The sequence below is a fragment of the Morus notabilis genome, unplaced genomic scaffold, assembly GCF_000414095.1.
Source record: "Morus notabilis unplaced genomic scaffold, ASM41409v2 Scaffold242, whole genome shotgun sequence".
NCBI lineage: Eukaryota > Viridiplantae > Streptophyta > Magnoliopsida > Rosales > Moraceae > Morus > Morus notabilis.
Window position 1 is genome coordinate 91661 of NW_010358071.1, and position 11332 is coordinate 102992.

An 11332-nucleotide genomic window follows, 5' to 3' on the forward strand; every position below is an offset into this window, starting at 1 on the left:
TTAAGCCAGGCCTAAGCCCTTTTCACGGGCCTCTTTGGGTCAGGCCAAGCCTATCTGAAGTGCCTTTGGGGAGTTACTCATAAGCCTGGCCAAACTCATTTTCTACCTTAAGTTATTGCACACACCGGGAAGTTTTAATATATATATCTTAATATTTATATGGGAAGTTTTGATATGTATATATGTGTGTGTGTGTTTTCTTTTGAAATTTTATAGTATAATTATTATAACGCTATTACTAAGTTCTTAACTAATAAAGTATATTATTTATACATACATCTATAGTGATTACAAATATAACATAACGATAAATTTATATCTAATTCTATTTTAAGGTGTAGCTTTTAAATCCCCATTATTTAATTAGTTATAAGACGCAAAGCTTTTATCAATTGGAATTGGATCAGTACGCGACGTAAAAAGTACCAACTAATCTAACTTTATATCAAACTATTGTATTACCTATTATAATTTTTTTATCCCTGTGCATAAGGTTCCTTAATAGCTAGCTTTGTTTTTTATAGTTTAGAATGAGTATGAATCCCACCTTCAAATATTTCTCATGGATCGTCAACAACCTAGCTAGCTATACGTAGATGAGGCCATAATGCAACTTTCTATACGTAGTAAATTAGGTCTCATTCAGTTCGCGAATTCGAGTTTTCAATTTAAGTTGAGATGTGACTTTATGTGAGAGTTTTTAACTCTAATAAAAAAAATTAAATGTGACTTTTGTAAGAACTTTTAACTATAACAAAACTATAATTTAAAACTTAAATAAGTGAAAGTCTCACAATTACCTTCTCGGTGGATCTTACCACCGGGGCCAAGAACTTAAAAGATCTTGTCCCACTTTTAGTGGACGTGAATTAGTCTTAAAAGATTTTCTTAAAAGATCTATCCCTTTATAGATATAATTTTCATAATACATTATTTAACCCTCTCATAAGTCATACATCCACTTAACTTTTATCTTCATTTAATTTAGAAAATAATATTAATCTCTTTCAACTATTAATGTTTATTTTCTTTTTAAAAATATTGTAATTCCATTTATCTTTATTTATCAATTGTCTTTACCGTACCTCCTCTTCCTCCTTCTTCTTCTTCTTTTTTTTTATTTTTATTTTATGATGTCATCTTCCTCGTCGTGCTCCTCCTCCTCTTCTTCTTCTTCTTTTTTTCATTTTTTTTATAATCATAAATTAAGAATTAGTGGAGGTATTAATGAATTTTTAGGATCCAAATATTAAGAGAAAATTACAGATTCTGCATTCTTAATTACCTGACTTACTAAAAATACTCTTTTTAAAAAATTCTACCACTTAACTGGTTCTAGTATAAAAGGTAAAAATATATAGATTAATGTTAAAAGGTAGAAATAAAAAGATTTCGGGGGTATTTTTAAAAATTTTCCAAATATTAATTACTCTACGCAATTTTGTAAAGTCCTTTTAGGACCCAATTCAGTAGGACAATATTGACAAATACACATTAAAAGTGCATGAGTCAAATTTTTACTCTTTATTCTTGATTCATAACCTTTTTAGTCAAATAATTACACTAATAAAGAATATTTATTAAGAATAAAAAATAAATATCCATACTCATACATTTTTAAAGTAAATTATATATTTTTTCAATTCAGTAACTCACTACTATTAGACAAGCCCAAAAAGAAAAAAAAAATATATCTTGTGTTAATACGGACAAAATTCACTTCCATGCAAATCCGTGGTCCTGCTCAATTTGGAAGTCATCTTTTACTCCAATCTCATGCTTCAAGAGTCAATATCTCACAAGCCGACCAGCCTTTCCTTTCAAAGGCCAGAAAATTCAACCTCGTACGCGCTGAAGCCTGTAGATCCCCAGATATGGGAAAACAGCTAATTCATTGCCCACACTCTGAAAGCTGTGTATGAGGAACTCTTTTGCACTTTCTAGAATTGCAATAATTAGAAGATATTGAGTTTGGAATCATTTGTGTTTCCATTTGTTTACAATTGGCATGACAATTGCGAGGTATTGTTATCAAGTCTCATTGGCTCCAAATATATATTGAGAGTAATTCCTAACAATGTACAAGTACCACTGTAATTGTGAGAGTAATTCCTGAAAACGACATCGTCCTATTGAGAATTCGTTTGTTGAAGAGCCAAAACGAATAAGCCTATAAACTGAAGACACGTGGAGAAGTAAAGTCAGCAACTACTCCCACACAGAAGAAAACTCGAGAAGAAATGTATTATCCTCATTCTAGGAAGTTCTGCTCTGATGCTAACTGATGCAAGAATGTCGCAATTATTCTTCTTAAAAATTGCAAATTATAGAAGATGCACAATTAAATCATTGAAATGCTAATTTAAATTAGTATTGGACTCGTAAAATCTACCCAAACACTGTTCTTTTGGGTCTTAACTTCTAGGAGTCTTTTACAATTCATGAACACACCCAACAAACAGGCTCAAACACTACTTCGAAACCGAAGCCATGTACCTTCCCGAGTTCAAATATGCACCCACATCAAACTGTCACTTTTTTTTTTTTTTTTAGTTTTTCTAGTTCTTATAGTCCCTGACTGCTTATTTGATATGTTTCATTATCTCATTTTGGATTCACCTCAAAATGTTGTCACTCAAGTCCTTATTAGCCGAATCACCTGATCTCACTTCCATTCCTCCAGGTTCTACCTTCACCAACAACCACAATGACGCAGAACTTCTTTAAGACCACGGGTAGAAATTTCCACTACACATTTCTCTTTTGCTCACATCTCGTGATCCCAATCAACGTACGAAAGTCATCACTGAGCTCGGCAAAGCCTGTGAATATATAACCCCATAGTGTTCTTCAATCTTCTCCCAAGAAAAAGCTTAATGAATTCTTGCAAGGAAGAACTCAGTTCTTTTCTTACCTATGCTCAATGCTCTATTCTTAAACCCCTGCTTGTTCTAATCATTTACGCATTATGAGACTTTATATTCTTCAAACCTTTTTGTGCAACATGAAATCAGTAGTTAAAACTCGAAAATCTCAAGTTTTATTCAATAACCAGAACGTGAACAAGTAGGAAATACATGGAAACTCCAATATGCTTCTGCATGGACCAAGAACATTAAAAATAAAATAAAATAAAATAAAATAAAAACCAAATGAGAAGGGTTCCAATTTATTTCGACTACAAAATTAGACAATTGTTACTGATTAAAACAGTTTGACAGAAGATGATACACAGCCCTAACATCATCAGAACACAAGGAAGAACAATTAAATTAGCTTCCTCTAGAACTTACCCTAAATATAGAGAGAGATATTAAAGAAAATAGACAGTCATATAAGAATGGAAGTACTGCCACAAGGATACAGGACTAGGCCTTAGCTAGCTAGTTCTATTGGGTCTTGAAAAATTCCAAACAATGTTCTTCGTCCAAGTTCATGCTCCAGAACTTCTTGTAATACTCTGCATAAGTATATCCCCTGTAAACGGCCCCAGACCCGTCTTCGCCGGTAAGCGCTTTCGGCGGGCTTATCAGCGCATCGTCAAACGGGCAGAGGAATGAAGCCACTGATAGCCTTGGCTTGTCAGCATTCACAATGGCCCGGTGCCACACACTCTTGTAAATCCCATTACTCAGTGCCTGCAATCATACAAATTGTCATAAATCCCAACATTTGCTCTGCATTTCTTATTGGTTTACAATTAGCCCTTTTGCTAAATAGTGATGTGTGCATCACATCATATATCAAGATTGGCGTAGTTTCTTGTTGTTCTAAATTAATCTAATTTCAGTACAGGGTTATTCATTCTGTGTTTGTACCCAAGTGATACTTTCCACTGTGTCCACTATCCCTTGACTCTGATAAACTTGGTTATTTGCATTAGAAGTATGCTAAATAACACAAGAACTAATTATTCCTCATTGAATAGCTAATGTTTTTAGCATATTTCGGTGATTTAATACCGAGATTAATGTTCTTTCACGCATGACAAGAACTAATTATTCCTTTTTTTTTTTTTTTAAGAAAACTTTACCTGTAATTGGTCGCCAATATTAATCACAAAAGCATTAGGATGGGGTTTGACAGCAACCCATTTGCCATCCTTACGGACCTGAAGGCCAGAAACTTGGAGGTCTTGGAGCAGGATGGTGAGGGCATTGGGATCCGTGTGCCCCGGCAATCCGTAGGTCAGCTCCGGTTCCGGACATGGCGGGTAATAGTTCACCGCCATGTGTTGCCCTTGTTCACCCAACACACTTGTAATGTAGTCTTTCTCCAGCCCCAAGCTCTCTGCTATTAGTTCCTGTAACCTGAACCCAAGTTCTCGAACATCCGTACAATAGCTCTTTACAATTTCCCTATCAATTCCACACAAATTTGCATTAGAATAACGTGTTTTGTCATTGCATAATCTGCATTTTGTGTTTGGTGCTTAAACTGTAATTGTTTTCAAAAACAATATTAGTTATCACCCATGACGATCATCACCATTTTATTTTTTTAAACCAGTTAGAGATTGATGTGTAGCATAACGCGGGATTTGTGTGATAATCAGCGGGTTCCATAATTAGTATAGGAATTTTGTATTGGTTAAAAAGATGTGATAACGTTCACTAATACTGTAATACATAGAGCAATAATAAAATTACATAGAGCAATAATAAAAACTGAATCCCACACACAGATGCGACTCACATTCTATTAATAGTGGTGCTTAGCATCGATGACGCCCTTTTAACATTTTTCGCAATACATAACATTGCTTGGAATGTATAGAACACAAGTTGATGTATTGTTGGTAGAAACACAAGGTGATGTATGCACCTTAGTAGTCAGCATAATACCTAATATATACATATATATATATATATATGTCTCTATATATAATAATACCCTAGAGCAGGCCCAGTTGAAGATCCTCAAGATTCAGACAACTCAATTAGGTAATTCTGTTTAGACCAATGGTGTCAAAACTCATGAATCATCTGGTTTCTGTCGTTTTTATCCAGTATGCTGTTCTAATCTAAATCATATTAAACAAAGACTCTAAATTTCAAGCCCTCCTTTTCTATTCGAACCACTTTTTTTATTCAAAAGAAACAACATAGACGCCTAATTAGTTTATTAAGATGGGCCGTGTATCCAGGTTTGATGCAATATGAGCTGGCTGAACTACCATATCTAATCTAAAATACCTATGAAAATCGACGTCCACATATTTTATATATACATACATATACATATACATATATATATATACACACACACATTTATATGTGCATATAACTCGCCCATGCCCGATTCAAATAAATATGTTTTTGCTTTACAAAAATTTATTAGGAATGCCAGAGTCAGCAAAGCATTAACGTCTTAGAAGCATAATTTAATATTCTAGAAAATACAAAGGGTAATGTAACAATAGTAAAACAAAGTAGAAGAAGACAAAAGTCCCTCTAGGACGCCTCATGAACAAATGTATACGTATCTTATGTCATCATAGAATATTATAAATTTAAACAGTACGTGAATTTTTATGTGATTTTGCTAAAATATTATAAAAACTTTGAAATCTAAAATATATTGTATAACTTAAAAACTATACTCCATCCAAAATTCTTTAAATATTTGTTAATTAAAAGCAAAAGCAGGCAAACGTAGAAAGAGAAGAATGACTATAGCCTGTGTTGTTTCGTAAACTACTGGACAAATTGAAGTGTCTGCATGTATGTAGATATATAAATATGGGCCTTTAAACGTAATAAATTATGTTGGTTTGATTTTAATGATTACTTTAATAATAGATGAAACTGAATTCCTAATACGTCATGTTATTAAAGTTACATATTTAATGAGTAATAAGAATGAGAATATAACTATTAAAATCTCATCTTAACATAAATGGTGTGTTTGAAATTAATTTCAAAATAATTTTATTTTTAATAAAAAGTAAAAATGATATTGTTTTGAAAATTATTCAGGAATTGATTCTGAAATTGCGTTTGGTTAGTTTTTTAAGAAATTATTTTGAGTATAATAAAAAAGTGAAATCATGTTTATTAATTAATATATTATAATATTATTAATAAGTACTAAAAATGAAAATAGAAAAGTAAAAATAATTTTTAACTATTTTTTAATTTTTTCATAAAAATTATTCTCACTATTTTTATTTTTAAAATATTTACTAAATAAACATAGTTTTATTTTTATTTTTATATTTTACTTTTCAAAATATAAAACGGTTTCAAAACACGCACAAAATGTGGAAAGACTAAATTTTTTTATATTGTATATTTTTAACATCAATTTTACATTTAAAAAAAAAAAATATCACATTGCACTTCCCCTTTCTATGTGGTTTTGTGTGGAAAAAAGATATTAAAAAGAAGATTCCCGGTTCACCAATACCACATGATTAACGAAGCTGATGTCAACACGGATTAATCCCGTGACGTCAGCGCTTCACTAAAATGAAGAATCTTCTCCTTTTTTTTTTTTTCTCCCAACAAATCTGATGACGATGGATGCTGAAGCAAGCAGAACAGGCACGGAAAAATATTTAATTAATTCCACCAGGCTAATCAAATATTAAAAGTAATTACTTTTAATTTTTTAATAATACGACAACAACATCGTAGCCCACTTTTTGCCACGCGATTGTGACAAATCTCATATCCATTTTTGTCCCCTTCCTTTTGATTTATTGAATATTTCGCCCTCCCTTATTTTTTTTGTCAGCATCTATGCTCTCCCTTTTCTTCTTTTCTTTTGCTTCTGCTAGAAAGTTCTGCCCAAACGTAACGTCTCTTTCTCTGTTTCTTGGTTTCGGATAGTTCATGTGACTTTTGTTTTAAGAGTTCTATCTGATTTAAGATTATAATTTATAAATTTATAACAGTATTTTTTTCTCATAAAAAATTTAAATTTTAAAAATTAGAATCATGAACTATGATTCTTAACCCATAAACTAAACGCCACTTCAATAGTTTTTCTTTGTTCATCGGTTCTTCAAATGTGTCTTCTTTCCACGTTCCAATTATGATTCTTAACCCATAAACTAAACACCACCTCAATAATTTTTCTTTGTTCATCGGTTCTTCAAATGTGTCTTCTTTCCACGTTCCAATAGAATAAGTAAAAGAAAAAAAAAAGGGAAAAAAAAGGGGAAAGGAAAGGTAAAGGGCGTTTAGTTTTGAGCATGTTTGGTAAAGTTATTCAAATCCCGATTCAAATGTTTTCATTATAATATTTTTTTTCATAAAAATTTAAATTTTAATTCAACTATCTAATTTGAATTCATAAAGTAAACGGACTTTTAATGTATGTTTGGTTTGAATAGTATTTTATTTTCTAAAAAAATTTATTATAATATTTTCTCTAATAAAATTTAAATTTAAATTTAAACTCTCAAACTAAACAAACACTATTGTTTATTTGATATAAAGAATCAAGCTTGAAAATCGTATAATTTCTCTTTTTTGGAAAAGAGGGTAAGAATTTTATTTTTTTCTTTTTGGGTTGAAATAGCAATTTCTTCTAACATTCAGACATATTGTACGAATTATTGGCTATAGGAATAGGTGAAGTGTTGATACTAAAGGCACGTGGTAATATTATTTAACAGATTTTGTCCTTCACAATTTTACACGAAGAATCTTTGATAAATAGATAATTAAAGGGAAAAAATCAAAAATACCACTTAAAATAGTAAAATATATTGTTTATGTCGCAACACTTTAAAATCAATAATTCTCATTCAATTAAAGAGAAACTAAAGAATCATAACGACACTTGATTATTTAAAATGACATAAATAATAAGTGCATATAAAACCATAATAAATCAGTGTATTTTTCTCATAACATTAAAGACAGTAAGGCTGTGATAATAAACTAGCCAAGAGAGGCAATTACTTCTCGTATTTGAACAAAAAAAAAAAAAAAAAGGATTTCTAATTCTCGTCAAAATAAACTAACAAAGCTACCATGCAAGCAGAATTGATTTCCAAGCGAAATAATTGCGAAGAACTCAACATCTCCTAGTTTTCAACTTTGACGTACCAAAATTTAAAGGGTAATCTTGATAAATACTTTTTAAAAGTGTATTGATTAAGATTTTTATCATTTACTCTTGATTTATAATTTTTTTAGTCAAAAAATTACACTAATAAAAAAATATTTATTAAAAGTGAATGGTAAAAATTTAAAATCATGCACTCTCAAAAATAAATTCTCATTTTTTAACATTTAAGAAGCAAAAAGAAAAAAGAAAAGAAAATAATAAATTTTAAACTTTTTCAGAGTATAATATTATGAGTGTAAGGGAGAAGAAGAAAAGGTATTGCATGTGAATATCGTACGCATGAGACGAACCTGGGCATCTTCGGAGAATTAATGAAAGATTAGGGCTTGCATAACATGTGTGAGCACATGGGAGCTGACTCGGCATGACCATGTATTGCATTTTCTGTCTTGAAAATGGGGAAGGGATTCACTTTTTCTTTTTGAGCGGTGCAAGGAAAGGCAACGGCCCAACGGCTTATTTAATTTATGTTCAAATCAATTTTCACCCCCCCTTTTTTTTTCACGATATGTGTAATGATATAGTCAAGATGAAAGAAAGTGATTGAAGTCTAGCAAACGTATATAAATTGTGTGTATATATATATATATGACAAACAAGTTTATGCTTGATAGAAAGATATATGTGCGACATTATCTCACAGAGTACTCTGCCATTAAGAATCCTTCGACTTAACTTGGTCATACACAAAAATAATTTGCTTCCTTGTTTCCTTTGTGCTAGTATTCCTTTTTACTAACATAACATGCATATCTCAATTTTTTAATAATAGATATAAGAAAATCATAAAAATATCTTAAATAGTAAGGTAAGAATATAGTCAACCCAGTCGAGTCGTTTCAGTTAGATAGATTCTATTTACGGTTACAATCATATAAAATTCATAAAATCATCTGACGTGTCATATCACGCTAAATATTTTTAGGTACAGACAACCGTGTCATTTAACGTTTTTATTATATTAAATCTTATAAAATATTAATAAATACGTCACATGACATGACATGAAATCGTATGACACATTCACATGAATATCTACAATATACGTGTATATATATATTAAACATACCTATCCCTTAATAATGGGACAAAAAATTTGTCCTAAGCATTATGGTCAACATTCCCGGTTTTATCATGGAAGTAATGAAATCCTAACCATTTGACTCACAAGAAGAGGTAAAAAAAAATATATATATAATTACTTACTTGAATGAAGGAGGAATGGAGGGCCACTCAAGCACATACTTGTCGAGAGGATAACAATGGAGTCTTAGATAATCCCTCCAATTATGCACCGTCTCTTTTTTGACGTTGAAACTTGTGGAGAGTCTCATCGTCTTAGACGGGTCATCTGAGTAAAACTTCAACTTCTCCTCCAAGGTATATATATATATATAATTACTTACTTGAATGAAGGAGGAATGGAGGGCCACTCAAGCACATACTTGTCGAGAGGATAACAATGGAGTCTTAGATAATCCCTCCAATTATGCACCGTCTCTTTTTTGACGTTGAAACTTGTGGAGAGTCTCATCGTCTTAGACGGGTCATCTGAGTAAAACTTCAACTTCTCCTCCAAGGGAAGATTGAAAAACTCACTTGCCACTCCTAACATTTTCTCCGCTGCTTCATTAGATACCCCATGATTTATAACCTTTAAAAAAAAAAAAAAAAAAAAAAAAAAAAAAAAAAAAAAAAAAAAAAACATACATCTAGTATTAAACGGATAAGAATAGATACTACACTTGATCTTAACGAAACGGCCGAGAAAGGTACGCTTTGTTGATTATTCCGTGGACAAAGAAAACAAAACTTTGTTTTTTTTGTTTTTTGTTTTGGTACCTGAAAGAAGCCATAAAACTTGCAGGCATCACCAACTTGCTTGACAATTTGGGCTCTGTCATCAGAACCCAAGTCGATAACAGGGACATTTTCGCAATCAGAGACTTCAGAAAGTCGAGGTCGTTCAGATTCTGGTCTGATATAACTCTCCGGCAAATTTGAGAACCGGACTCCAGAAGACAAGACTTTGGTTTCCATTTATTACTTGTCTGTAAGATGTCAAAATGACAAATTTAACCAAAGGGTAAAGGAAAAAAAAAAAAAAAAAAAAAGGTTTGGTCAAGTCTGCAAAGTTTCAAGACACTGAGTAGCTACCAGGAAAGTGAGGCAGAAGCAAGTTGCATTCTAGAGATATTTATAATAAATAAGGCCTGCATGGGTGTGTACCCGAGGATAACATTTATGTAATATTCTTTAGAAAATTAGTATTAATTAATTTCGGGCTACTGGGATTTGAATTTAATAAAAATGTAAATATTAAAAAAAAAAATTAATTGAAAGCGATGAGGAAGAAACAGAGGCCAGAGGGGGGGCTGACCACTCTTTGATTTAGAAATGGAAAGTGAAAGGGAAAGAAGAGGAGAGAGAGAGAGAGAGAGAGAGAGAGAGAATAATTGAGGAACAAATGGTGGATCGTGAGAAAAGCTGATAGCCACTGGATTTTTCATCTTTTTTTCTTTTAAAGCAAAAGTTTTGAAAAGCACGTAGATTTTGCAGAACCCAGAAATAGTCAAAGAGCTGATCACAATTTTGTGATATCACAAAAAGCGCAGAAACGGAGTACCTTTTTTCTTTTTTTTTTCGCTTTTTGTTTTAAGCAGAAAGTCTTTTTTTTTTTTTTTTTTTTTTTCTCTTTTTTCAAAAAAATAGACATCTTCTGTCTTTCTTATATATATCTATAATCTATCTATCAATCCATACAACTAATTGTGAATCCATTTTTTTAGGCGAGACGTTTTTTTTCCTTCGTTTCTCTTTGTTTTTCTTCTTTTATCTTCCCAATTTTTTTTTCCCTTTCTCTATATTCTTTTTCTTTTTTGTCAATAGAATCTTCTCTGGTACACTAACATACTCGTAAGTCATATTTTTTATCCGTCGATTTGTATAAAATTGCGTAAAAATTAAAAGATATTGTATATCTAACGGTTAAAAAACTTGATATATCAGTACACTAGGTGTACCAAAAAATCTCGTTTTGTTAATTATCATCTCATTTTTTTATTTCTACACTTTATTTTTATTTGCATATCAGTACACTAGGTGTACCAAAAAATCTCATTTTGTTAATTATCATCTCATTTTTTTATTTCTACACTTTATTTTTATTTCTTCTTACTTTTTTATTTTTATTTTTTTCTTCTTCCTCAAATATCTTATGTTTGTTTATTTTTTTTCTTTTCTTTTTTCT

General features: G+C 31.2%; 1 protein-coding gene across 1 annotated transcript; it reads right to left on the reverse strand.

Moving 5' to 3' along the window:
* Positions 1–3142: 3142 nt before the first annotated feature.
* On the reverse strand, positions 3143–10588 carry LOC21387012 (protein DOWNY MILDEW RESISTANCE 6). Its single transcript, XM_010091618.2, has 4 exons — positions 9925–10588; positions 9489–9736; positions 4034–4358; positions 3143–3638 (listed from the first exon to the last, which is right to left on the reverse strand). Exons 1-4 carry the CDS (start codon positions 10120–10122, stop codon positions 3390–3392), a joined length of 1020 nt encoding a protein of 339 aa, XP_010089920.1. The 5' UTR covers positions 10123–10588; the 3' UTR covers positions 3143–3389.
* Between the last annotated feature and the right edge of the window lie 744 nt (positions 10589–11332).

Coding starts and splice junctions, on each gene's coding strand:
- LOC21387012 (XM_010091618.2), bottom strand. CDS start 10,122: ATGGAAACCAAAGTCTTGTCTTCTGGAGTCCGGTTCTCAAATTTGCCG. Junction 9,737..9,924: donor AGTTTTATGGCTTCTTTCAG/GTACCAAAACAA, acceptor TTTTTTTTAAAG/GTTATAAATCATGGGGTATC. Junction 3,639..4,033: donor ATATTGGCGACCAATTACAG/GTAAAGTTTTCT, acceptor GTATGATTGCAG/GCACTGAGTAATGGGATTTA.